This window comes from Anomaloglossus baeobatrachus, chromosome 5 (genome assembly GCF_048569485.1).
Source record: "Anomaloglossus baeobatrachus isolate aAnoBae1 chromosome 5, aAnoBae1.hap1, whole genome shotgun sequence".
Taxonomy (NCBI): domain Eukaryota; kingdom Metazoa; phylum Chordata; class Amphibia; order Anura; family Aromobatidae; genus Anomaloglossus; species Anomaloglossus baeobatrachus.
Window position 1 is genome coordinate 495,969,908 of NC_134357.1, and position 26,923 is coordinate 495,996,830.

General features: G+C 39.7%; 2 protein-coding genes across 9 annotated transcripts in view; one reads left to right on the forward strand and one right to left on the reverse strand.

Moving 5' to 3' along the window:
• The first annotated feature begins 331 nt into the window (after positions 1-331).
• On the forward strand, positions 332-13,601 carry LOC142310425 (testis-expressed protein 47-like). 3 transcript variants are annotated; one of them, XM_075347951.1, is made up of 9 exons: positions 518-634; positions 1,533-1,669; positions 3,252-3,324; positions 7,373-7,467; positions 7,959-8,023; positions 9,134-9,335; positions 9,509-9,665; positions 10,352-10,411; positions 12,426-12,507. In XM_075347951.1, the coding sequence occupies exons 2-8, from the start codon at positions 1,547-1,549 to the stop codon at positions 10,387-10,389; spliced, it is 753 nt and encodes a 250-aa protein (XP_075204066.1). In that variant the 5' UTR covers positions 518-634; positions 1,533-1,546; the 3' UTR covers positions 10,390-10,411; positions 12,426-12,507. The 3 variants fall into 3 exon arrangements, with proteins under 3 accessions (XP_075204065.1, XP_075204066.1, XP_075204064.1); XM_075347950.1 differs by lacking the exons at positions 518-634; positions 10,352-10,411 and adding an exon at positions 332-424 and having other exon boundaries at positions 12,426-13,601; XM_075347949.1 differs by lacking the exon at positions 10,352-10,411 and having other exon boundaries at positions 12,426-13,601.
• A 2,765-nt stretch (positions 13,602-16,366) lies between these two features.
• ARHGAP44 (Rho GTPase activating protein 44) overlaps positions 16,367-26,923 on the reverse strand; it is a 156,661-nt gene continuing 146,104 nt past the window's right edge. For 5 of the 6 annotated variants that reach the window (XM_075350767.1, XM_075350771.1, XM_075350766.1 and 2 more), the window contains one exon: positions 16,367-18,325. In XM_075350767.1, the coding sequence (XP_075206882.1) occupies positions 18,183-18,325 (143 nt within the window). In that variant the 3' untranslated portion in view covers positions 16,367-18,182. The remainder of the gene's footprint in view (positions 18,326-26,923) is intronic. The other variant, XM_075350770.1, reaches the window with a different exon arrangement.

The window sequence follows — 26,923 nt, forward strand, 5'->3', positions numbered from 1 at the left end:
TTACTGTGTTTGTGATTGCCTGCCATTGTTTCCTATGGGCTCGAGTTCGGTTCGTCGAACGTTCGACGAGCCGAACTCGAGCCAGACCCCCCGTTCGGCGAACCGCCTCGAGCCGAACCGGGACCGGTTCGCTCATCTCTAGGCATGACTACTAACTTTGGTCTGTAATGTTCAGCCCACATAGGGTCTGATGGGACATGACTCCTAACTTGGTTTTGTGCTGCTCTACCCACTTAGAGCCTGAATGGGCATAACTCCTACTTTGGTTTGTCATGCTTCGTCCACTTAGAGCCTGATGGGGCATGACTCCTAACTTTGATCAGTCATTCTTCACCTGCTTAGCACAGAATCAATTTTGGTTTATTTTTTTTTTTTTATGGAGAAAGTACAATACAAAAATCAAGCCGAGGCCACAGGAGCGCAGGTAATTACTGACTATTCATGAGTTACTCGGCAACAGCGGCTTTGCTGGAAGGCAACAGAATATGCTAACAAACCGCACAAAGGAGCAGTAAGCCCGAGCGGGAGGCCGGTCGCCCCGTTGCTGAGATACCACAAACGTAAAAGATTAGGGTGTTAGAAAATTTCACTTCACTCCAAAACATGGACCTCACATCCACTTTCTACTTTTAAAGTAAGATGGTTTCTGTTTTTAAGCTTTTTTTTTTTAACTATTGCTTGATTTTTTGACATTGCTTTTTGCATTTTTTTTTAATTTTTTTTTGTAACATTGCCTTTTGCAGTTTTTTTATTATTTGTAACATTGCCTTTTGCAGTTTTTTTATTTTTTGTAACATTGCCTTTTGCGTTTTTGTTTGTAACATTGCCTTATGTATTTTTTAAAAAAATGTTGTAACATTGACTTTTGCAGATTTTTTTATTTTTTTTGTAACATTGCCTTTTGCATTTTTTTTTTATAACATTGCCTTTTGCATATTTTATTTTTTTTAGAACATTGCCTTTAACATTTTTTTATTTTTATTTTTTATAACATTGCCTTTTGCACTTTTTATTTTTATTTTTTATAATATTGCCTTTTGCATTTTTTTGTAACATTGCCTTTTGTTTTTTTATTTTTATTTTTTGTAATATTACCTTTTGAATATTTTTATTATTGTTTTATAACTTTGCCTTTTGCATTTTTTTTTTATTTATTGTAACATTGCCTTTTGCATTTTTTTATTTTTTTATAACATGCCTTTTGGATTTTTTGTAACATTGCCTCTTGCATTTTTTATTTTTTGTAACATTGTCTCTTACAGTTTTTATTTTTTGTAACATTGCCTTTTTCATTCTTTTTTTTAATTTTGTTGTAACATTGCGGATTGCATACTTTTTTATTTTTATCTTTTTGTACCATTGCCTTTTGCATTTTTTATTTTTTTTTGTAACATTGCCTTTTACATTTTTATTTTAGTATATCGCTTTTATATTTTTATTTTTAACTGATTTTAGATGTCTTTTAGTTCTTTTTTTCCCCTTTTTTTAGTGCAAATTAAGTTATATATTATATATAATTTTTTTTTTTCTAGGCTAGCATCTGACCATGGAAGCCGGGAAGGCCAGGGTGCTGTCATGGAAGCCAGAACCGACTCCAGAAAAATTAGAGACGAGTTTTTTTCATCAGCTACTCAACAAGCGAATGGTCTTGAATGCCCGTGATGATGTGGTCAGTCTTGTGCTCCCTTTTTGTACAGGGAAATTTATTTTGGGGGTGCAGACGCTAAGCATGGGAACAATTTTTTTTTTTACCTAATTTTATTTTTGTGCATTAATTTTTTATTAAAATATAAGGTCTATAATGTGACTGTGCCCTCTGGTGGTGAGTATAGGACTTACCATTGTGTAGCTGCATTTTGTAGTTTTCATTATTATCATATTTTTTTATATATTATTATGTGATTTTCTGCAGACATAAAATAAGCTATATACTGTTCATTGCAAAATATTTCAACCCCTAAATTGTTCCTGTCCCAGTACTTTTTGCAGCTCATTTTCAATATGATAACACTATTGGGCAATACTTTCCTGTCCCTGCACTTTTGCAGCTCATTGTCCCTATGATAACACTATTGGCCACCACTTTCCTGTCCCTGTACTTTTGCTGCTCATTGTCCCTATGATAACACAATTAGCCAATACTTACATAATTGTTCTTTACACTAAACCATAAAAATAAATACTTAGTCCATGGTTTGACTGTGGGATTCAGAATTATCATTGTTTTACTTATATTCATTTTTTTTTTAAAGATCAATAATACTTTGTAATATATTTTATTAAAAATTTACTTCTTTCTCCTCCTGGACTGCTCATTTATTCTGAAAATTCTTAATTCACTGGTCAAATTTGTCCTCAATGTATACAAACCTTTTCCCATTAATGAGATATATGACAGTTAGTGCTTATGAAGTTCTATGGAGAACCGTAACTGTCGCTTCAGGTGAACTTGCAGCAGAATGTCATGTCAGTCTCTAGCTCCAATATTCTCAATTCACGGGTCAAATCTGTTCCTGAGATAGGAGATGACAGTTGGTGCTCACAAAGTTCTATGGAGAAGTGTAATGGTAATTTCAGGAGAACTTGCAGCAGAATGTCTGTGTCTGCCTCTAGCTCCCATATTCTTAATTCATGGCTCAAATCTATTAATGAGCTAGGAGATGACAGGTGGATCTATAAGGTTCTATGGAGAACTGTAACTGTCGCTTCAGTGAACTTGCAGCAGAATGTCAGTGTCTGTCTTTAGCTCCAATATTCTCAATTCACGGGTCAAATCTATTCCTAAGATAGGAGATAGCAGTTGGTGCTCATAAGGTTCTATAGAGAACTGTAACTGTCGTTTCAGGAGAACTTGCAGCAGAATGTTCGTGTCTGCCTCAAGCTCCCATATTCTCTACTCATGGGTCAAATCTGTTACTGAGATAGGAGATGACAGTTGGTGCTCATAAAGTTCTATGGAAAAGTATAACTTGTTTCAGGAGAACTTGCAGCAGAATATCTGTGTCGGACACTATCTCCTCCATAGAATGTTAAAAGCTCCAAATGTCATCTTCTATTTCAAAAATTGGAATTCACTGAATACAGATTTTACCCACAAATTGAGAGTGAAAGATCTGTCCAGGAGGAGAAAGAAGCGGATTTCTCTGCTAAGATCTTATACAAAGTTAGTTCATTTCATGTGAAGGTTTGATTTATGGTATAAAGATCTTTAAATATTGCTTGCTATTTTTCATTTTTTATATTTTATTTAGAAATCACTTCTGCACCGACTGATATTCATGTCTAAGATTTCCCCAAATCTGGCTGATAAGAGAGACCTTGGAGGTAAATGATGTGAACTAGAGTGAGGGTCCATTCCCCCTAGGGATGATTATGTGTAATGTTTATGTATCCATTAATATTGTAGGGGATGATATTTTGTTTCTCAAAGGCATCCAGTGCCAGATTCAAGAACCTGCAGCTCCTTAATCCTACCCAAAAGTCAGATATACTGTACATGGACCTTGGAGCAGGGGCAGATATATCAATTGTGTGACCGCACAGGAGCCCTAGAGGTAGGGGGCCCACATCCAAGTCCAAAGCAGGTGGCATTTTGCATTTTCATGAATTACTGGACTCCAAAGAGCCCATAGACTGTTCTTGCAGATGGGCCCTCTTTTGTCTGTGTCCTCCAGGGCTAGTCCTTACTTTTGGGAGAGAGGGGAGCCAGCACGATCTGAAAATGGCATACATCATATAAAAAGTGCAAATTCACAGCTTTATTCCAACTGTATTGTAATATAAATGAGATTTTTAGCAAATAATTGATCAATTCTTTGAGCCACCCCTGCCAACGTCACGGCAAATCTCAATAGGGGGGTCCTACTCTATATTCTGTATTTCATGTGCCATGCGGCCTCCTAGATAAAGTTAAAAGCAGAACCATAATGAAGCACACATACCTGTAACCTGTATATAGCCGCTTCTATGTTGCAAAAGAGGCAATTGTGGATAGAGGCCAGCCCAGGTCCCAGCATGTGGAGCAAGCTCTACACATACCAGGACTATATCAGAACTGACCCTCCCAGTGCCAGACAGCAACCATTGATAAAGGCGGACCAGATCCAAGAATGGTGCTTAATTAGCAATGCCTGTGGAAAGGGTGAGGCAACTGAATGTGTACAGCTACCAACAGGAGGAATATATTGCAAACCAAGATCAGGCGTGCATAGCATGGTGGTGACCAGCCACCAGACATTTGTAGCATAACTACAACCAGTGAGAGAGCGGAGCCAGCACGATCTGAAAATGGCATGCATCATATAAAAAGTGCAAATTCACAGATTTATTTCTCTGTTATGACTGTAGTTATGCTACAATTTCTGGTGACTGACCATCACCATACCATGCACGCCTGATTTTGGTTTGCAATGTATTCCTCCTGTAGGTAGCTGTTCATATTCAGTTACCTCACCCCTTTCCACAGGCAATGCTAATTAAGCACCATTCTTGGATCTGGTCCGCCTTTGTCAATGGTTGCTGTCTGGCACTGGGAGGGTCAGTTCTGATATAGTCCTGGTATGTGTAGAGCTTGCTCCACATGCTGGAACCTGGGCTGGCCTCTATCCACAATTGCCTCTTTTGCAACATGGAAGCGGCTATATACAGGTTACAGGTATGTGTGCTCCATTATGGTTCTGCTTTTAACTTTATCTAGGAGGCCGCATGGCACATGAAATACAGAATATAGAGTAGGACCCCCCTATTGAGATTTGCCGTGACGTTGGCAGGGGTGGCTCAAAGAATTGATCAATTTGAAGTGAATTTTCACTTTTTATATGATGCATGCCAATTTCAGATCGTGCTGGCTCCTTTTTCTCTCTCTTCCTTACTTTTGGGTAGAACCTAAGAACCATGTGGTCAAATACTAAAAAGTGTATGATCTAAAGGAACCCAGATTGGTGCTAATCAACTAGTTGTTAGGCTAATAACTATTCCTACTGGATCCACCAAAGACATGCACACTCGACCGGGTAGGCTTAGGTCTCTCTGCTAGACACCTTGAATGTGGACTTAACTTTCCTGAGGAACAAAGGATCAGCTATATCGAAATCCAACATGTCTTGTTCTTTTGAACTCTGCCCTCAGAGACAGCCTAGTCATGACGTTGGGGACCTAAAAGAGTTACTCCAGCTCCACTTGTGTCATGAAGTAAGCGGGGCCGGCTATGTTAAGTCCACTGATACCTGCTGGAACATGTGGGTGATCGGCAGGTATCGAGCACCCGTCCTAGTCATTCGGATAGGAGACGTTCACAACACCTTCTGATGGCCATCTGGCAGGTATTGGTGGTTGTGACATTGCCGGCCACGCTCAGCTCCCGATACAGAATAACTCATCATTAAGGTGAATGTTAAGTATCCACTGGTTGTGAAATTATCAAAGACAGTTCAGTCGAATTGAGTTTTAAAGACCAAATAGAAAGAACCTCAATTATCAATATAAAATAAACTTTTTTAATATCACGAATTTTTAAGAAAACACACCCAGTGACTGTGAACACACAGGGGCATACAAGGAAAATGGAAGGAGCTTCCTGGATGGGATCCCTATATTATCCTTATGAGATCCTGCTCCTACCTATCAATGGGGGGATATACAAATATATATAGCGCCGTAGATGTTCTGGGCGCCCCCGTCCAGTGTCAACTAATCCTTGATGCACCCTAAATTACAGTAAAGTATTAATAGCACTATAGGGGCAGGGAGGAAGGAGGAGGAGGCACTCTCTATGGGGTCCCTATCTCACCTTGTGGGAACTCACTCCTACCTACCAACGGAGGGTGTGACGCCGTAAATGTTTTGGGCGCCCCCGTTCCACGTCGGCTTTCCCTTAATGCACCCTAATTTATGAGTGAATAATACTAAAAAATGGCACAACACTCATACATGATTCAAAAAAGATGGATTTATAAACACGCAACCTACAGTTTAATAACATGGATACCGGTTCCTTACAGAATGATTAAAGTCAATAATCAGTATGCTACCACTTGAATCAATAAGTTTGTGACCATCATGCATGGATACACACCAAAACTTCAAAATTTGTAGGCTTACCGAGATGCACAAGATAATCATAAAGCTAAATAATAAACTCATCAGTCGTGCAATCTTATATCAAGGCAATCCTACATACCAAGAAGCAAACTAGCAAGTTAAATGCAAAAATGCACACAAAAAGGGAGATATTTAGATACAATTACTTCCCTTCAAATGAATGTTTCCATATCGCCTCGACGCGTTTCGCCCTTTTTATAGGTACAAGGATCATCAGGAGGCCAAAATCCCAGCTGTCAGATGTGGTGATCCATGGCTTGTACCTAGAAAAAGGGGAAACGCGTCGAGGCGATATGGAAACATTAATTTGAAGGGAAGTAATTGTATCTAAATATCTCCCTTTTTGTGTGCATTTTTGCATTTAACTTGCTGGTTTGCTTCTTGGTATGTAGGATTGCCTTGATATAAGATTGCACGACTGATGAGTTTATTATTTAGCTTTATGATTATCTTGTGCATCTCGGTAAGCCTATAAATTTTGAAGTTTTGGTGTGTATCCATGCATGATGGTCACAAACTTATTGATTCAAGTGTTGGCATACTGATTATTGACTTTAATCATTCTGTAAGGAACCGGTATCCATGTTATTAAACTGTAGGTTGCGTGTTTATAAATCCATCTTTTTTGAATCATGTATGAGTGTTGTGCCATTTTTTAGTATTATTCACTCATAAGTTAGGGTGCATTAAGGGAAAGCCGACGTGGAACGGGGGCGCCCAAAACATTTACGGCGTCACACCCTCCGTTGGTAGGTAGGAGTGAGTTCCTACAGGGTGAGATAGGGACCCCATAGAGAGTGCCTCCTCCTCCTTCCTCCCTGCCCCTATAGTGCTATTAATACTTTACTGTAATTTAGGGTGCATCAAGGGTTAGTTGACGCTGAACAGGGGCGCCCAGAACATCTACGGCGCTATATATATTTGTATATCCCCCCGTTGATAGGTAGGAGCAGGATCTCATAAGGATAATATAGGGATCCCATCCAGGAAGCTCCTTCCATTTTCCTTGTATGCCCCTGTGTGTTCACAGTCACTGGGTGTGTTTTCTTAAAAATTCGTGATATTAATAAAGTTTATTTTATATTGATAATTGAGGTTCTTTCTATTTGGTATCCACTGGTTGTGCCAAAAAACTACGCCATCAGCACGACACTTGTCAGGCAAGGAGAACGCTAGTTTGTAGGTGCTCACCTTACCTTAGTGTTCATAGTGATGTTGGTATCTGACACTAAGCGTCAGTCATTTTATTCTGAGTTCATATCTCGTATCACAGAATACTGGGAGCAGCAATTTCAGCGCTATAATCAGGGGGAGAATGTCACCGGTCTTCTGCTCTTGTATCCTGCGTACACCGTCCACTGTCTGGAGGTAAGAAACAGCCAAAATAAAGTGGCATACCTACCGAAGATATGGAGTCTCACTCCTTACTTGCAATTGTCTTTTTTCCTTTTCGCCTTCCTGGATCTATAACTTTTTTTAATTTTTCGAGCAATGACGATGTGATCAGATATTGCTCCATTCACAACAGTATGGAGCTGTATGAAGCAGTCTCAGTTCCTGAGCCCGTACCGTATGTGCAGTGTACACATCTGACTAGTCCACCTTTGACGGATGCTGGCCCTGAGCTCAGCCTTGGTTGATCCCATACTTTTTGTTTTTGGGTGCATTAGTGTGGTGGCGTATGGAATTGGCTCAAGGATCATGGAAAGGGGAAAACCAACACCAGGCCATTTTTCCTGTTGGCAAAACCAAACACCATAATAGGAGGCCCAGTTTGATCTTCATGTATATGCCTGCCGCTATTTTATGTATCCTACTATTTCTCATAATCAATGAATGCGTGTAACCTTTTATTTCAGTCTAGTGGAGATGTCCTCTACTGTGTCATACGGGATCTTCAACAAATGAAAAACCAAGCGGACAGGTCAGTAGTGGTCTGCGATCCAGGTAACCCCCTTTATGGGTTCCATTAAAAACCTATATTTAGATAATCCTAAAAAATCACCAGGAAAGTTTCCTTAGACCCCTCTCTAAAGCTAAATTGATTTATTTTTAATATACCTTTAAAAAACTGTAAAGGATAAGAAAAACATGTTTGCTTTCTTCCAGAAACAGCGCCCCATCTGTTCACAGGTGGTTTGTGGTACTGTAGTTCAGCCAAATTAACTTCAATGAAGCTGAGTTGCAATCCATAACGGGGCAGATGCTGTTTTCCAGATTAAAGTCACCATGTTTATTTAATTCTGGACCAGGCTGTTTTTAGTTTTTTTTTTTCTTTTTAAATTAATCTTTTTTTAGTTTTTTTTATGAGGCTTTGTTTTTTTTGTGTGAAGAAATAATTTTTCATTTGCTGCTCTAGATTTTCTTGGGATCCTTTATGTTATAAATTAGAATTTTTTTACTACAGTCGTATAAATGTAAAAAAATATATAACTAAAAATGGTGATACCTAATAACGGCATATTATTTGTTGCTTTAAAGAGGACCTGTTGCCAGGTCGAAAGTGGGCAGTTTTTGCTCATATTTTATTATCACTAGTCTCCAGAAAAATATATATATATTTTTTTTTTATAAATTTGTCATACCGTTCTGGAGATATGAGCCTTTTTAGTCATATTTATTATTTTTGAGGATCCTCGGGGGAGTGTCTTTAGATCCTTTGCATAATTACACTGAGCCACGCCCCTTAATAGACCATAAAAATTTGCAGTAAATGAAAAGGTTCATATCTCTGGAACCATATGATGGATTTTAAAAAGGAAAAAAGCTTAATATTCAGAAGAGCAGCGATAATGAAATAAAAACAAAATCAGAGCACTTTTGGTTTGATTAAAGTTCTTCTTTAAATATATATTTGCTGTTACTATTCCGATGGGTATTTAATCATTGCTTTTGATTATCAGTAATGTTCAAAAATTTGAAAGGTCAAAGGGAAATCTGCCCATTTTTTACAGCTACCTTTAAAAACAAAATAAACCTTTGGGAACTATTTTGTTATGACTCTATGCTATTCATCGCTTTTTTTTTCCATCAGGGCACTAGTTTTGGACCCTAAAATTGTAGTTATAGCTCATAACATCCCCAGCCGGCTCTTCAACCAGTGGAGCTACAAAGTTTTGAATGTTCCTGTTCAGTATTTGGGAGAGAAGTTCAGCGAGGATGCCACAGACGGCATCATCAGCGAGTGTCTGACCAAGATAATGAAGATCGGGAAGCACCTCACAAAATACCCCAAGGTTTGTGGTGGGACAGGAAGACCAAGTCAGAATTAGCTGCAAATCTAATCCAAAATGAAACAAACAAATGTTCCAATTGGAATATCTGTCTCAAGAATCCATCAGTCGTACTCTTCTAGATCTTATATAATTGTGTTACCAACATAGTCAATTTTTTAAATGTAACATTTCAGGGCTCCAAAAATATCCCAGACTCTGTGTTTGAGAAGGTCCCGGAGCTGATCATCCCGCAGGCCTCCATCTTGCACCTTCTGCAATGTAAAGATTTACTTACTCCAGAACAGTTCCTGAAGATGTACGACATCCCTCTATATATAATACAGGACTCCGGTAAGTTCCTGAACCAAAGAGAAGCCTTCCTGGAGGCACGATGATACTTCACACATTGGGGCGCTGAGGGATAGAGCATTGGTTTGTTCAGAACATAACATGGAGACCTCCATAACAAGCCGGGGATATTGAGAACTACTACTGTAACTGTTGATAAGGTAGTGAGACTGTTGTCCTATGGTGACAACAAGCTGGGGATATTGAGATCTACTACTGTAACTCGATGAGGCTGTAAGACAGTTGTCCTATGGTGACAATCAGTCAAAAATGTAAATTAAAAAAATTGGAGTAGTCCCCAGCAGGTGGCGCCAAATATACATCTTAACATATTTTGGGAACTCATTTGCACAATTTCTATTATTTTTTTCTCTACTATTTTAAACAGTAACTGGTTTTGAGGTCTTATTAAAGATTTGCCTAAAATTGTAATTTCGGGATTAGAAGGAACTTAGTGGTCATATATATTTTTATTGTTTGATACAGTGACTCTTAACACTAGAAATCCCAGGAATTTCGAGCTCCATAGGGTTTCAATGTTAGAAATGTTAAATGACCCCTCTCTGGGACTTCTAGTGTTAAAAGATCTTATTTGGAGAGCCCACTTAAGCTGAATATTAGTTTATAGATTGGATTTGGAGGGGCAGAGTCTTATTTATGTTTTTCTAAACCTCTTTGTCTGGTTAAAGGACATACGTTTTCGAGTTTAAACCAGACCATGGTGTAGGTTTCCAAAATCTGATGGGGAGGTAAAGTAATGTCTCGAAAAAGACTAACTCCCAGCATGCTGTCCTTCAGTAGATGCATTACCATAGCTTCATGCTGTCCTCATCTAACAATAGACTACATGTTGAAAATTCTGTATGTTAACCCTGACTATTGTATGTGGTGATTGATGTATAGTGATATCATTAGGGACATATAGTTTCAAAAGGCAATGTTTTATGTCTCATTTCAAGTTTTACCTAAAAAAAAAAAATTACAAAGTAGTTGTCAAGGTTAGGTCTTCAATATATGAAGGTGGAAGTACAACTCTCGGCCCTGCCACGATCAGTTGTACACAGTGTTTAGAGCTAGAACACTACAGTTTCATTCACTGTGCAGTGGCCATTTTTGGTACTGCAGCTTAGATCACATTCCCTTCAATAGGAGCTGAGCTGGATTACCAAGTGTGATGAGCTGGATGTGGACTAAAGACGTTTGGACAAATGGACATAGAGCGGAGCCCACAGCTCTAAGGGACTTGGAATTTTTACAGCATGGGGCACCACTTTTGTCAAATCTTACAGTTGTGTTTAATTAGAGATTGCTTGCTGGTCAGTTTAAGGTGCACAATTTGCAGGGGGAAGGGGTTGTAAATGTGTATATCTAGTTTGCCTACATGGACTCTAATGTAATCAGGCCTGCAGTAGGATTCATTGTCCTACATCTGGTGGGCAGTTGTTCTCTGCAGGGGGCCCCTCTGATACACAATCCTATAGACTGGCTGGAGCCTGCCCTCCTTCATACTTGGAGTTACATGAAAAAAAATGAAAAAAGGGGGTGGATGTGATGACTACTTCTACCTATCCAGGGGGCTGATCCCAGGAGAGGGAGAACAATGAGCCACATGTTTGGTCAGTGAGCTGGTGCTGTGACATTGAGGGAGAAGATCTGTTACTGCGGCCTGTGAATGGACTATAGTAACTGGAGCTGGATACACATGCTATGGTCGTGATATCTGTCGTCTGGATTTGAGGAACTATCCTAAGGACTATTGTTGATAAACGTCTTCTGGAGGAGCATAAGCACTATTGTAAATAAAAATTGTTGCATCTTTAACCTGCCTAGGTGATTAACACAACCCACGACCTCATATCTTCACACCAAAAAAGGCCTCTACACAGTGTATAGAACTGTGTTATATCAAGCTGTGTATAATGTGTACATCCAGCTACCATCGGATCTGAAAACAACTGACCGGTGGGGAGTGCCAAGTGTTGTACCCCCACCAATCTGATACTGATGATCTATTCTAAGGAGAAGTCATCAATATCTTGATTGTGGAAAACTCCTTTAACAATCTTTCCATTCCTATATAAGCTGCGTTCACACTGCATTTTTGTTGAATTTTTAACCTATTTATGAATGTGAAATCCCTATGAAATATATCTAACCCATCTCAAATGAAATAAAACATTTTCAAAAAGACACTGTGAACCCAACCTTAAAGCCTCATCTACTTGAGAATGTTTTAAATCAATATAATATATATCTTCTTTTAGTTTAATTCACCAAAACCTGTTTAACAGACAAAAAGCTAAGGGCCCCCACGCCCATCCATTATTGCTGACCATCTGCAGTGAATGGGGGTGGGCGCAATCTCCAGGCTCTCACTGTAGAGATCATATTGGGGGAGATAAGAATTGGTCAATTTTTATTCAAAACGCCCAATTTTTTTGTTCTTACACTAAACAACCAGTTATCACGGTGTCTGACAGCGGCTTACTCCCTATCCCTAGAGGAAAATGGGGAGTCATGAAAGACAGTCAGGAGTCAAAATGAAGACAGCTCAGTCTATTAGTAATAATGAACTATACTTGTGTTTATTTTTAAGTTTTACAAAATAATATTCCACATTTGTAAAAAAGAAAAAACAAACAAAATTTACATACAAAATTTTAAAAAATTGCAATTAAATTTAAAAGTCAATTTAATAATTGATTTTAGTTTGCCATCTAAAAGTCAAGCATTATTTAATTTACTATTTTTCTTTTTTTACAGATCGTGTTTGGCCAACCCCTGTTCATTTAACACCTTTGAAGACCCGATCTTTTCAATGATCATAGTATAGCGCTAGGGCAGTATATGAAGAAAAACACAAATCACTAAATTTGTAATACCAAGTTTAGATATGTTTTTTTACCAAAATAAAAAAAATTAGTTCAATGTTCCAGAAATATAAATTATGTGCATGTGCGATCACGTGATCAAGCTACATAAACGACTTCTGATCAAATTCATGAACTATTCAAAGGATTAGGATTTGTTAAATGTAAAGGAATAGGAATCATAGATCTGTTAGCGTAAGGAAGGGGTTATTGTCTTTGGGCTTGACAAATCTCAGGTAAATCTCACACTCGAAGGATTGTTGAGGGGTGCGACTAAGCTCTGGGGGTCTTAACTTATTATGTTGCTATGAATTCTGCCATTCGTAATCATGTAAAAAATGCCTAAATTTATGTACAGAACAACTATATTATATCCATAAAGGCTATAAATAAATGAACACTACGGAACTCATTGAAGACTGTAAGGCTGGGGCCACACGGGGACTACTGCGATCCACTTGCATGACACTCGGCTCGTGCTGGCAGTACAGCAGAGCCGAGTGTCATGCGTGTGTCCTTGCAACTGAGGTCCGTTCGTGCGAGCAGACCTCAGCTCCTCAGCAGACCTCAGGGGAGGGAGGGATTTCTCTCCCTCTCTCCTGCATAGCCGGCTATTGCCATTCTCGCACTGCACTAGCGGTACACCGGTGTACCGGGAGTGCAGTGCGATTTTTCTCTCGCCCCATTCACTTGAATGGGTGCGAGAGAAAGAGTCTCGTATTACAATCGCAGCATGCTGCGATTGTTTTCTCGGTCCGATTAGGGCTGAGAAAATAATCGCTCATGTGTGCTGACACACAGGCTAGAATTGGTCCGAGGGGAATGCGATGTTTTATCGCACTCCACTCGCACTGTTTTTCTCGCAGTGTGGCTTAGGCCTTAGAAAACACATGCCTGTGTACTTCTTCCATTCTCGTTGGCAGTAAACTGACTGTCACAGATAGGAAGGAAAGGAAATGTGGAACCAGCTCACTCAGTAAGGAGACCACCATCTATTCCAGGAAGGTGCATGGATTCATAGACAGCTTCAGCCAGACTGCGTATGTAGAGATCCAAGGGAAAAAAATCATCCAGCAACCAATTTCCTTAAATAATTTCTTCTTCTTTATTGTAAAGATGACAAAAACTCAATTTCCAATTGTAAAAAACAAAGCATTGTCAGCAAGAGTACAGGTTACGCGTTTCGGATGTTATACATCCTTAATCTGAAACATGTTCCAGATTAAGGATGTGTAACATCCGAAACGCGTAACATGTACTCTTGCTGACAATGCATTGTTTTTTATCATTGGAAATGGAGTTTTTTTAATCTTTACAATAAAGAAGAAGAAATTATTTTAAAGGAAATTGGTTGCTGGATGAATTTTTTCCCTTAGATGACTCTCACAGATAATATTACAATTGTCACTATTGCTATAACAGCCTTTTAACTTATACGTTATGTAAAAGTTCTGTAAAAAAAAAAAAAGTATGAAAATTGTAATGTAGAGATAAATGTAAAAAAAATCTGTAAAAAAAATCATGTTTTGGAAAATTAAGCTTAAACTTGTTTCAAACCTTGTAGTACAAAATACTGGGGGAAATGTTTTTTTGTTTAAAATAAATACAAAAATTGGATTGTCTATACCAAAAGTGAGACCATATTATTTAAAACTTACGGTAGCTATTGTGATGAGTGACCACTTCCATGCTTGGTACTCATAACGAATAGTGATGAGCGAGCACTACCATGCTCAGGTGCTTGTAATGAGTAGTGATGAGTGAGTACTACCATGTTCGAGTGCTCGATCCACGTAACAAACAGTGACAAGCGAGCGCTGCCATGCTCGGGCGCTCGATACTCATTAAGAGCAGTTAGATGCTCGGATGGGCACGACTGGAGTACCCAAGTATAATGGAAGTCAATAGGGAACTCGGGCATTTTCCCAGGAATTCTTCCCCATTGACTTCCATTACACTCAATACTTGAGTTGCCCATCTGAGCATCCAACTGCTCTTAACGAGTGCCGAGCATTGTAGTGCTCACTCATCACTACCAATTATCAAAAATGTCACTATTAGTGATGATCGAGCATCGGGGTGTTCAGGTACTCGCGTAGCTCGGCTGAGTATCGCGGGTACTTCTATATTTTGTCCGTGAAACAACAATCACAACGCACAGGCTTGCATGCACCACAGAAAGGCCATTCACAGTCTGTGAATGGTCCTCCTGGGGGATGAAGCAATGTTCTCGGCTGTAGTGTGACCAAAACAAACAAAAAAACAGAACTGCCTCCTGCCAGAAATGCTCTAGTTATGGCTGTGTGTGGGCACAGACCCGAACAGGCCAATCATTGACTTTCCATAATGCTCGTTACTTGCGTCGAGCTTGTCTGAGCGTTGGACCAGCTCGAATCGAATAACGAGCATTTTAGTGCTCACCCGTCTCTAGTCACCATATCACTGTATAGTTGAGAAAAAAAAACACATCATGAAACCTGTTTTATTTTATACATGTTTATTCATTTATTTTTTATTTTTTTCTATAAAAAAAGACAACTTTAGAGCAACTGGCTCTTGGGGGAAAAAGCTATGGTTTAGGTCCTGTTGGTGTTACCACAGATGTGTACGCACAGATACAATATAGTTATTGGCAGGATTATCACATGTTCAGACACAACATAGAGGGCAATTGCCCCACGTGAAATCCATAGACTGTACACGCCGAAAATGCTAATAAGTTGACGTTATATTTTTCAGCGGTGCATAATCATAAAGTCTTGGGGTGTTCCGTTGACGTGTTGCATACATGGTTGGTAATTCTGTACAACGATTCGATTTCACACGGATAAACATGGTGCCACTAGGGTGAATAATTGTGCATAAGAACCTCCATAGGTAACACATACAGGGTGATAAAATATTTCTTTTTGGAAAAGGAAAAAAAATAGGTTTGGCCAAGGCTCGAAATTCACCAAAAATTTCCAGGTTTCTTTGATCTTCACGTAACTACGATGTCCAATTTAGTAGAGTTTTTTTATATAGTTTTTGGAGATCCCAAAAATAATATTGTCCACAGTCCACCTTTTTTTGAGGATGGGTAAAGGGGGGAAATTCTACTCTAGTTTTCCTTCACTCTTCCCATTATGTCCAGGTTGGGGAAGGGGAACAACTATGGCCGGTGAAGAAGGGAACAGTTCTAGGGAACAATCTGAATTATTTAATTATTCCAATAGGCAAATTCACAATTCTTAGTTTGACAAATTTTACCAAAATTTGGCAAGTTTGTTCACAAACATTAAAACAAAAAAATCCAAAATAAAAAAACAAAATGAAAAATGGACAGTTTTCTATATATTGTTCAACCATTGCTCGAGAAAAAAATGTAAACATTTCAGTGTGACAGGAAAAAATATATATAAAATTGGAGATGAGAGTGGGGACGATGAACTCTTTCTAATTATTTACATATATTTTTGGAAAATACGGCCGGATAACGCAGTATTTTTCCCTTTCTTTACAATTATACATTAGAATCTTATATAGATAACAAATACATATATACATTATTCATTGTCTTTCCTATAATAGACCATAAACACCTTACCTCATACACTCACACATACACAAGCAAAAAAAAAAAAAAAATTATATAGCAATTTTTCCATAGATATCTATATATATAGTATTTTTTGTTTTTAGAAAATATTTTTCTTTTAACGAATCCCATCAACCAGGCCATAGAAACCTCACAATATAATATAGGCGATTTATTTTTATATTATCTTCTTAGGTAATCTGTCATTTAAAAAAAAAAAAAAAGGCGATCCAAATTTTTTTCCCATTGTGAAATGGATAATAAAAAAAAAATCTCCCTTTTATTAATGTTTTTAATTAAGCATCATTCAAAACATAATTTAAAAAAAAAAAATAAATTAACCAATTACATGGCTAGGGTGGGTATTTAATATTTAGTTTTAATTTTGAAAAATTACAGTAATTTCTAATAATTTGGCACTGCTGTTGACTATGCTAAATTTTTTGAAAATGATAATTTAAAAGTGTAGTACATTTTAGACTTTTAAATGCCAAATTAAAAATAATAAATCCCTGATTTTTTGTTCTACAGATTAAAAAAAAAAAAAAAAAACTAAATATTTTTGATCATACACCACACAAATAAAACATACATCAAATACCAGATGAACACAATTGAACACCCTTAGAAAATTAACAAGACTCAATGACTTTGAAAATTATAAAACTATATTTCAGCATGTAAAAAATAAAACTAACTGTTAAACTCTGTCCCTTTCAACAACTGACAATTTTTTAATCCTATATAAACAGAAATTTGTCAATTTGGCTTATATTTTTAGTGAATTTTTTGTTTTAATATAAGGCTTGAAATAAGTGTCTTCCGGAACCATTTCTTGTACATTTTTAATTAAACTCAGATTCTTTGGGAACTTTTTTTTTTTATACAAAGTTGAAATAAGTAGGCATCTTCCGACAATTTTTTTTTAATTAGGCTTAAATTTTTAGTGAACTTTTTTAAGAATTGAACCAAGTGTCTTCTTGTTTAGATTATTCCGTAGAGATATAGAATTTGTTTTATGTATTTGGAAACCCTAAGTCAAACAATACAACAATAAAACTTAAATACCAAAAATATCAACTATAAAAATTAAAATTACTCTCCACGAAGTATATAGTCAAGGCAATAAAGGATCACAGCCTAAGGCCAGTTTCACTCATCCAACATTCACGATCTGTGTATGGACTGGCCTTGGGTCTACTAACCCGAAACTCAACAGCCTATGATTATGTGCCTATGAGGCTGTTGATCTTAGGTGAGAAGTAGAGTTTGTACAGATTAATTTTCAGCACCTAGTCTATCGGCCACGACAATAATCTTTGGCAGCAAGATGGGAGCCGTGAGAACAGCCTCTTACCTGACGATATCTATGCCTCTTCCTTGGATTAGCCAGCCTGGAAGGCCAGCTAATCAAAAGTAGAGCTGCGGATATTTTCAGGTAAGAGTCAGATCTCTTGGCTACTGCCAAGCAGCCAGACGACATCTGTGGGTCCTCTTTTGATTAACTGGCCTTCATCGTTGTGGTGTAAAACACTTGATGTCATGCCAGATGGGATAACGAAAAGAAGAACCTCAGAGGCGGTTCTCACAGCTCATCTTACACTCACAGATCACTGTTATGTCTTGTGCCCGGGCTGTGGGAATCGATTAGGACCAATTCTACTCAGGAGAACCGCTGACGGTCCAGCCATCGCAGCCCATGAATGTCGGAAGTGTAAAACCAGCCATAAATTGTGGCATTTATAAGGAAACTTTTCTATAAAGCCCGTCAATGGTCCAGGATTGGCCACAATTTGTAAAAAAAAACAAAACAAAAAAACAAAAGCAATAACTTTGCTTAGCAGAGCCAAGAATATCATATATACTGGGGTTTCAAAAGGGAATTTTTTTTTTTTTTTTACAGTGTCTTAATTTTTTTTCTTTTAGTGGGAGATTTAATCTATGTAGCCCTATTTGGGGCAAAGCCTAAAAAAAGAGAAAAAAAATATCTTTGAACAAAGGCAGACGAGGGCTCATATACAGATTGGCACAAGTTTGGCTGTTGATCGCAGTGGGCACAAATTGAACCTAGCGTCAGAGGGCCGTGCTCTCCGATTCTTCATCCGATTCCGTCCTGCCTTCGGCGGAGCGCCTCTGCTGTTCCTGTTTCATGGCATCACGTTGCAAGGCAGTATCGATTTCAATGAGAATAGATGGAATGTCAAAATGGATGATATCTGGAAAAGCAATGAGCAGGATGTTGCGTATTAGTAATAGATTAGTACCAATTTTATTACTCAGATGCTCAATTAGAGCTTTTCAGATGCATGATTTTTTTGTTTTTTATTTTCTGAATTACGTGGTTACAATGGATACAGCATTGCGTGAACCCCAAGGTTAAGCGGCCTTTAATTTCCGTTGACTTGTCCACAATTTTGGCATCGTATTTCTCTATCCCTAACCTAAAAGCTAGGCCTTAACTGAATACATAATTTTAATAAGCTAGCTTATTTTTTAAGGTTGTTTTCACATCAGCTGTTTTTGTTGCAGCAATTTTTGATGCCTTTTATATCCTAGGTCAGTGATGGCGAACCTATGGCACGCGTGCCACCAGGGGCACGCAGAGCCCATTCTGCTGGCACGCGTGCTGTCGCCTGATCCTGCCGCTTTGATCTGCTGGTGCAGTCGCGCCGGCAGATCAAAGCTGTGTTGGAGCGGAGGAGACATTTCTCCTGGCTCTGACACTCCTCCCCCAGGCTGCAGGTGTGTTGCCTAGGAGACGGAGGAGCGTCAGCGAGTGGCACCGGCGTAATGAGGTCTTCTGGCCACGTGGGAACTGAGGACCCAGCAGCGCACAGCGGGGGAGCGTGTGCAGGAAGTTGTGTGTTGCTTTTTTTTTTTTATAACTCGTGTGCGGCTGTTCCAAGGTGGGGATGGGGGGGGGGGGCAGTGCTAGCACCAGCATGGGGTGGGGGAGAACACACATGCCAGCATGGGGTGGGGGAGAAACACACATGCCAGCATGGGGTGGGGGAGAAACACACATGCCAGCATGGGGTGGGGGAGAAACACACATGCCAGCATGGGGTGGGGGAGAAACACACATGCCAGTATGGGGGGGGGGGAACACACATGCCAGCATGGGGGGGGGATGACATGCATGCCAGGATGGGGAACAATGCATGCCAGGATGGGGAAACATGCATGCTAGGATGGGGAAAACATACATGCCCAGATGGAGGAAACATGCATGGCAGGATGGAGGAAACATACATGCCAGGATGGAGGAAACATACATGCCAGGATGGGGAAACATGCATGCCAGGATGGAGGAAACATGCATGCAAGGGTGGAGGAAACATGCATGCAAGGGTGGAGGAAACATGCATGGCAGGATGGAGGAAACATGCATGCCAGGATGGGGAAACATGCATGCCAGGATGGAGGAAACATGCATGCCAGGATGGAGGAAACATACATGCCAGGATGGAGGAAACATGCATGCCAGGATGGAGGAAACATGCATGCCAGGATGGAGGAAACATGCATGCCAGGATGGGGAAACATGCATGCCAGGATGGAGGAAACATGCATGCCAGGATGGGGAAACATGCATGCCAGGATGGAGGAAACATGCATGCCAGGATGGAGGAAACATGCATGCCAGGATGGGGAAACATGCATGCCAGGATGGAGGAAACATGCATGCCAGGATGGAGGAAACATGCATGCCAGGATGGAGGAAACATGCATGCCAGGATGGAGGAAACATACATGCCAGGATGGAGGAAACATGCATGCCAGGATGGGGAAACATGCATGCCAGGATGGGGAAACATGCATGCCAGGATGGAGGAAACATGCATGCCAGGATGGAGGAAACATACATGCCAGGATGGAGGAAACATGCATGCCAGGATGGAGGAAACATGCATGGCAGGATGGAGGAAACATGCATGCCAGGATAGAGGAAACATACATGCCAAGATGGAGGAAACATACATGCCAGCATGGAGGAAACATGCATGCCAGGATGGAGGAAACATGCATGCCAGGATGGAGGAAACATACATGCCAGGATGGGGAAAACATGCATGGCAGGATGGAGGAAACATGCATGCCAGGATGGGAAAAACATGCATGCCAGGATGGGAAAAACATGCATGCCAGGATGGGAAAAACATGCATGCCAGGATGGGGAAAACATGCATGCCAGGATGGAGGAAACATGCATGGCAGGATGGAGAAAACATACATGCCAGGATGGGGAAACATGCATGACAGGATGGGCAAAACTTACATGCCAAGATGGAGGAAACATGTATGCCAGGATGGAGGAAACATGCATGCTAGGATGGGGAAAACATACATGCCCAGATGGAGGAAACATGCATGGCAGGATGGAGGAAACATGCATGCCAGGATGAAGGAAACATACATGCCAGGATGAAGGAAACATACATGCCAGGATGGAGGAAACATGCATGCCAGGATGGAGGAAACATGCATGCCAGGATGGAGGAAACATGCATGCCAGGATGGAGGAAACATGCATGCCAGGATGGAGGAAACATACATGCCAGGATGGAGGAAACATACATGCCAGGATGGAGGAAACATACATGCCAGGATGGAGGAAACATACATGCCAGGATGGAGGAAACATGCATGCCAGGATGGAGGAAACATGCATGCCAGGATGGAGGAAACATGCATGCCAGGATGGAGGAAACATGCATGCCAGGATGGGGAAACATGCATGCCAGGATGGAGGAAACATGCATGCCAGGATGGAGGAAACATGCATGCCAGGATGGAGGAAACATGCATGCCAGGATGGGGAAACATGCATCCCAGGATGGAGGAAACATATATGCCAGGATGGAGGAAACATGCATGCCAGGATGGAGGAAACATGCATGGCAGGATGGAGGAAACATGCATGCCAAGATGGAGGAAACATACATGCCAGCATGGAGGAAACATACATGCCAGCATGGAGGAAACATACATGCCAGGATGGAGGAAACATGCATGCCAGGATGGAGGAAACATACATGCCAGGATGGGGAAAACATGCATGGCAGGATGGAGGAAACATGCATGCCAGGATGGGAAAAACATGCATGCCAGGATGGGGAAAACATGCATGCCAGGATGGGGAAACATGCATGACAGGATGGGCAAAACATACATGCCAAGATGGAGGAAACATGTATGCCAGGATGGAGGAAACATGCCATGATAGGGTACATTTACCAGGAAGGCGAACATTTACCAGGAAGGGGAACATTTACCAGGAAGGGGTACATGCTAGAAAGGGGTACATTTACCTGTATGGGGGTAAATTAACCAGGATTGGGAACATTTACCAGGATGGAGGACATTTACCAGGAATGGGGTACATGCTGGGATTGGGGAACATTTACAAGGATGGGCAATGTCAGGATGGGGTACATTTACCAGCATGGGGGAACATGCCAGAATAAGGTACATTTACCAGGATGGAGGACATTTACCAGGATGAGGTATATTTACCAGGATGGGGCCATGATGGGGACAAATATACCAGAATGTAGGAAATATATATCAGGATGGGGGACATGTTTACCAAGAAGTGGCCCAGGAAGGGGACATAACTACACAATGAAAGGGGAGGGGAGCAACTCGTACGTCTTTATGGGATTTCAAGATGTTCAGACTTTGAAATGTAGATGTGGATTACAGCATGAAATCTGATTGCATTCCAGGATAAAATCTCTGTCTAATATGCTGCAATTTTTTCCAGAAAGATCAACTGCTGTGTCTGGAAAGGGCTCAGCTTCAATGTGTGGTAAGCATGCATGAGCGTGATGCCCCCTGCTGAGGAGAAGAGAAGACGGCAAAGGTAAGGTTACAATCAATTATTTACATAATAGGATTGGTTGGCACTTCGGAAAAAAAATTGGGTTTAGGGCTACAGTTTGGGCACTCGGCCTGTAAAAGGTTCGCCATGACTGTCCTAGGTCATATGAAAAGGCTTGTTATAAGGCCACTTTTAGGATTGCTACTTCCAGTAGGTGGCGCTAGAGTTTGTCTACTTTCCTGGAGAGACAATTTGAATGGTGCCTTTTAGGAATTTTTTAAAAAAAGGAAAATAATTGTTTAAAAAAACTACAACAAAAACAGCAAAGGAGGCCAAATATCACTCATTTAGCTGAAGGTGTATACTATCCACAGTAGCCAATGATAAAAGTACATTTGCTCAAGACCATCCATACATTTTGTGAAAGTAAATAAAAACCTTCTAGACCTTACCCTTGTTACCAGAAAGAAAAAAAATGTAAATAAAAACCTTCTAGCCCTTACCTTTGTTACCAGAAAGAAAAAAAATGTAAATAAAAACCTTCTAGCCCTTACCTTTGTTACCAGAAAGGCAAAAGTTATCGGATTTGCCCATCAGGGATGCCCCTGCCATGCTGAGAAAAATCTACACCTCCCCACCTATACTGAACCGACTTGTTTCCTCGGAGTCCTTAATATGATTTCCTCTTTTTTTTATTTTTATTATATTATGTGTCGTAGACAAATTTAGTTTTGAAAACTATTTTTTTTTATTTCTTTCTACCCCAATTTTTTGTTGTTGGTTACATATGGCTTACCAACTGGTGGATATTTTTTTATTTTGTACATATTTGTAGGGACTATTGGGCATAATATTTTTTTTTTTATTTATTTGTTTTCCAAATTCTCCCTTTAATTCTGCCACATACTGTGTGGTCATACATACAAAAATTGGCATTGATGTTGCATACAGCCACTGAGTATATGCAATAATCATTTGTGTATAGACAAAACAGGACTAAGGAAGACGTGCCAAAAATCAGCGACAAGGGATAATTTTTGGATGCTTGGGGTAGCAACTATTTTATATCTTCCAGATACATTAGTATGTAAAAAACTGAAATATATTTGTAGCAGGCAAAAAGAGGTGCCAAAAATTAGCGACAAGGGATAATTTTTTGATTCCTGGGGTAGCAACTATTTTATACTTTCCGGATACATTAGTATGTAAGAAGCTGAAATATATTTGTAGCAGACAAAACGAGGTGCCAAAAATTTTCGACATAGAATAATTTTTGGATGTCGGGGGTAGCAATTATTTTATACCTTCCAGATACTGTACTTTAGTATTTAAGAAGCTGAAATATACAGTTTTTGTATGAGACAAAAAGAGGTGTCAAAAATTAGCGACAAGGGATGATTTTTGGATGCTGAAATATACAGTATTTGTAGCAGGCTATAAGAGGTGCCAAAAATTAGCGACAAGGGATAAGTTTTTTGATTCCTGGGGTAGCAATTATTTTATACCTTCCAGATACATTAGTATTTAAAGCTGAAATATACAGTTTTTGTAGCAGGCAAAAAGAGGTTCCAAAAATTAGCGACAAGGGATGATTTTTTGATGCTGAAATATACAGTATTTGTAGCAGGCAATAAGAGGTGCCAAAATGAGTGACTAGGCATCATTTTTGGATATTTAGGGTAGCAACTATTTTATACTTTCTAGAAATACGTTTGTATGTAAGAAGCTGAAATATACAGTATTTGTAGCAGTCAAAAAGAGGTGCCAAAAATTAGCAACAAGGGATAATTTTTGGATGCCTGGAGTAGCAATTACTGATACCTGAAACATATTTGTAGCAGGCAAAAAATTAAATCAAAAAGGTTTGTATTACTTTTTTTTTTAAATTTAGTTATTTTTGCAAAACTTATGTTATGGGCGCAGGGAACGACTGATCGGTATGTTCCCACTCCCGGAATTATTAGCATTTATTCCCATAACATTCTAATAAAAAGGGTTTCCCAGGGTTAGAAAAACATAACTTCTTTCTTCCAAAAACAGCGCCACGCCTTTCCAAAGGTTGTGCCTGATATTGCAGCTGAAGTGTATATAGCTGAGCTGCAATACCACACACAACCTGCAGACAGTTGTGGCCCTTTTTTGGGGGGAGAAAAAAAGCAAGCTGCCATGTTTTTCTCATCATGCATAGCCCCTTTAGGTAGATACCCCCTATCCTGCTGATATTTGTTTATACCACTGACACCACAAAATAATATCCAACCGACACAACACCAAGAAGACCCAGACATCTGTGTCACCGACAGTTCTAACTAGACAAAGCCTTGAACATTCAACGGAACGAGCAAAACATCTAGAAACAGAGGGTAGAACGTTACAGATCGTCCAAATGGAGTCCTTGCACTAGTGGACATTTTAGATTATTTTTTTTGGCAAGCGTTAGGCGAGACCAAGCCATGCAGTTTTTATTTTTTGGGGAGCTTGCAGACTCATGCGAAGGCTGCTGCCGGTGGGAGAGTTAGTGCTGGGGTTGTACGCATATCCGTCCAAGGTTCGTGTCATTAGATGTAACGCATGAGGCCATCTTTGGCAAGCCCTCTTGAAAATGAACATGCCATGGTGGAAAGCGGTGCCATGTATGATCGTGAACGTACAGTGATGGACAGCATATTGCATGTTCATTTTCAAAAAGTCTTATAGGGAAAGAAAATCTAAAAAAGAAAATGTTGACATTGGAACTCTATGAGACAGCTATGCGTAGAAGCATTGACCGAACACGGGGAAATAGGCAACAGTGTAGCAGTGATGGGCAACCAAATCCGATTAGAGCGGGCATCTGGGGCTTTTATAGACGAAGGATGCCCTCTAACACAAGCACAACGGACCCAGTAACTACCTGCGAAGTGCCGAGAGTGCTATACCTAGATACTGCGCCTTCTACAGAGTTTGGGGGCCCAATTTTTCCCTGGATTCTTATATTTGGTAACTCTATTAGCGGGTTGTTGTCCAGATTTAGACCAAGACATCATTTTTCTTCGCTGATCTTGAGTTATCTCCTATAGTCAAGTCACATCCAGAGTTGCCTTCAAAATGATGATGGAAACAGACTACGGTTACCTTCACTCCGTAATCCGAGAGTTTTTGGCTAAAAAAATGTTGACATTGGAACTCTGTGAGACAGCTATGTGTAGAAGCATTGACCGAACATGGGAAAATAGGCAACAGTGTAGCAGTTTGGAGGGCCCAATTTTTCTGCCAAAAATAATTTTTCCCATGTCCCAATACTCATTTTCTACATCTAACCTGGGTAAAACAAAAAGGATTGGGCCTGTCGAATGCAACGTGTTTGATCAGTCTTTCCAACAGTTGCAATTAGGGAAAGTCGGGACATCCACATACATACGGTATTATAGGAGTATAATTAAAACAAAAGAAATGAGTAGGAACACGCAACTTGTAGGACCATGTTCACACTATGACCGTTTAACGGAAAAAAAATCTAACATAGAAATAAAATTCCGTAAGTAAATAATAATAGTACAAACAAATAGCATAGGGTAGTTAGTAAACACTCTTTGTAATAAAAAAAAATATTGTAAAAGCCTTTGTTAAATGACCACAGTGTGAACGTGCTCTTACACAATGCAAATATACCAACATATGCGCCGGCTCCTTTCTTTGCTTTTGCTATAGTTTCTTGTACTTTGTACAAACAGGGCTGTGGCTCCACCTTTTTGATCGAAGCATTTCATTTATATAGCTTCCCATGGGCAGGTGTCTGAACAATCAGGCCCCAGTCCTGTCCAGCCCCATCTACAAGGAGAGGATTAAATACTAGAGGATAGGCATGTGGCAATTAGGGTACACCTTGTCATGGTGGAATGGCTTTAACATTTTTTTTTAATCAAAAACGGTTTAATGAGTACGCTAAGTAACATATATTATTACTGTTAACGTATTACAGGGTATATGTTGATTTTGTTTCTCTTAGCTTCATATTATATAATCAGAGGATATGGTTGACTTTGTGTGGTTGTAGAGTAACCATCATTTTCATATGTAGACATGAAAATAGAAACTTTGTAATATACTTATCAGAGAAATCAACTTCTTTCTCCTCGATTGATCTTTCACTCTCAATTTATGGGCAAAATTTATATTCAGTGAAAACGGATGTTCCCATTACTGAGATAGGAGATGACAGTTGGTTCTCATAAAGTTCTATGGAGAAGTTTAACGGTAATTTCAGGAGAACTTGCAGCAGAATGTCTGTGTCGGCCTCTAGCTACTCCATAGGAGATGACAATTGATGCTTTTAAAATTCTATTGAGGAAGGAAGAGCTAGAGACAAACACAGACATTCTGCTACAAGTTCTCCTGAAATGCCAGTTACAATTCTCCATAGAAATTTATGATCCTCAACTGCCAATTCAGAAGAAATTGCAGTACAATGTCTGTGTCGGCCTCTAGCGCCTCCCTCATCTATAGGAGATAACAGTTGGTGCTCAGAAAGTTCTATAGAGAACTGTAACTGTCATTTAAGGAGAACTTACAGCAGAATGTCTGTCTGCCTCTAGCTCCTCCATAGGAGATGACAGTTGGTGCTCAGAGAGTTCTATGGAGAAGTGTAACTGCCATTTCAGGAGAACTTTCAGCAGAATGTCTGTGTCGGCCTCTAGATCGTCCCTCTTCCATAGGCGATGACAGTTGATGCTTAAAAACTTTTATGAAGAACTGTGACTACCATTTCAGGAGAACTTGCAGCAGAATGTTTGTGTTTGTCTTTAGCTCCTCCATCCCCATAGGAGATGAGTTGATGCATTTCAAATTCTATTGAACATGGCGGAGCTAGAGGCCGACACAGACATTCTGCTGCAAGTTCTCCTGAAATGACAGTTACACTTCTCCATAGAACTTTATGAGCACCAACTGTCATCTTCTATGGAGGAGCTAGAGACCAACACAGACATTCTGCTGCAAATTCTCCTGAAAC

Coding starts and splice junctions, on each gene's coding strand:
- LOC142310425 (XM_075347950.1), top strand. CDS start 1,547: ATGGAAGCCGGGAAGGCCAGGGTGCTGTCATGGAAGCCAGAACCGACT. Junction 9,336..9,508: donor ACCTCACAAAATACCCCAAG/GTTTGTGGTGGG, acceptor GTAACATTTCAG/GGCTCCAAAAATATCCCAGA. Junction 9,666..12,425: donor ATATATAATACAGGACTCCG/GTAAGTTCCTGA, acceptor CTTTTTTTACAG/ATCGTGTTTGGCCAACCCCT.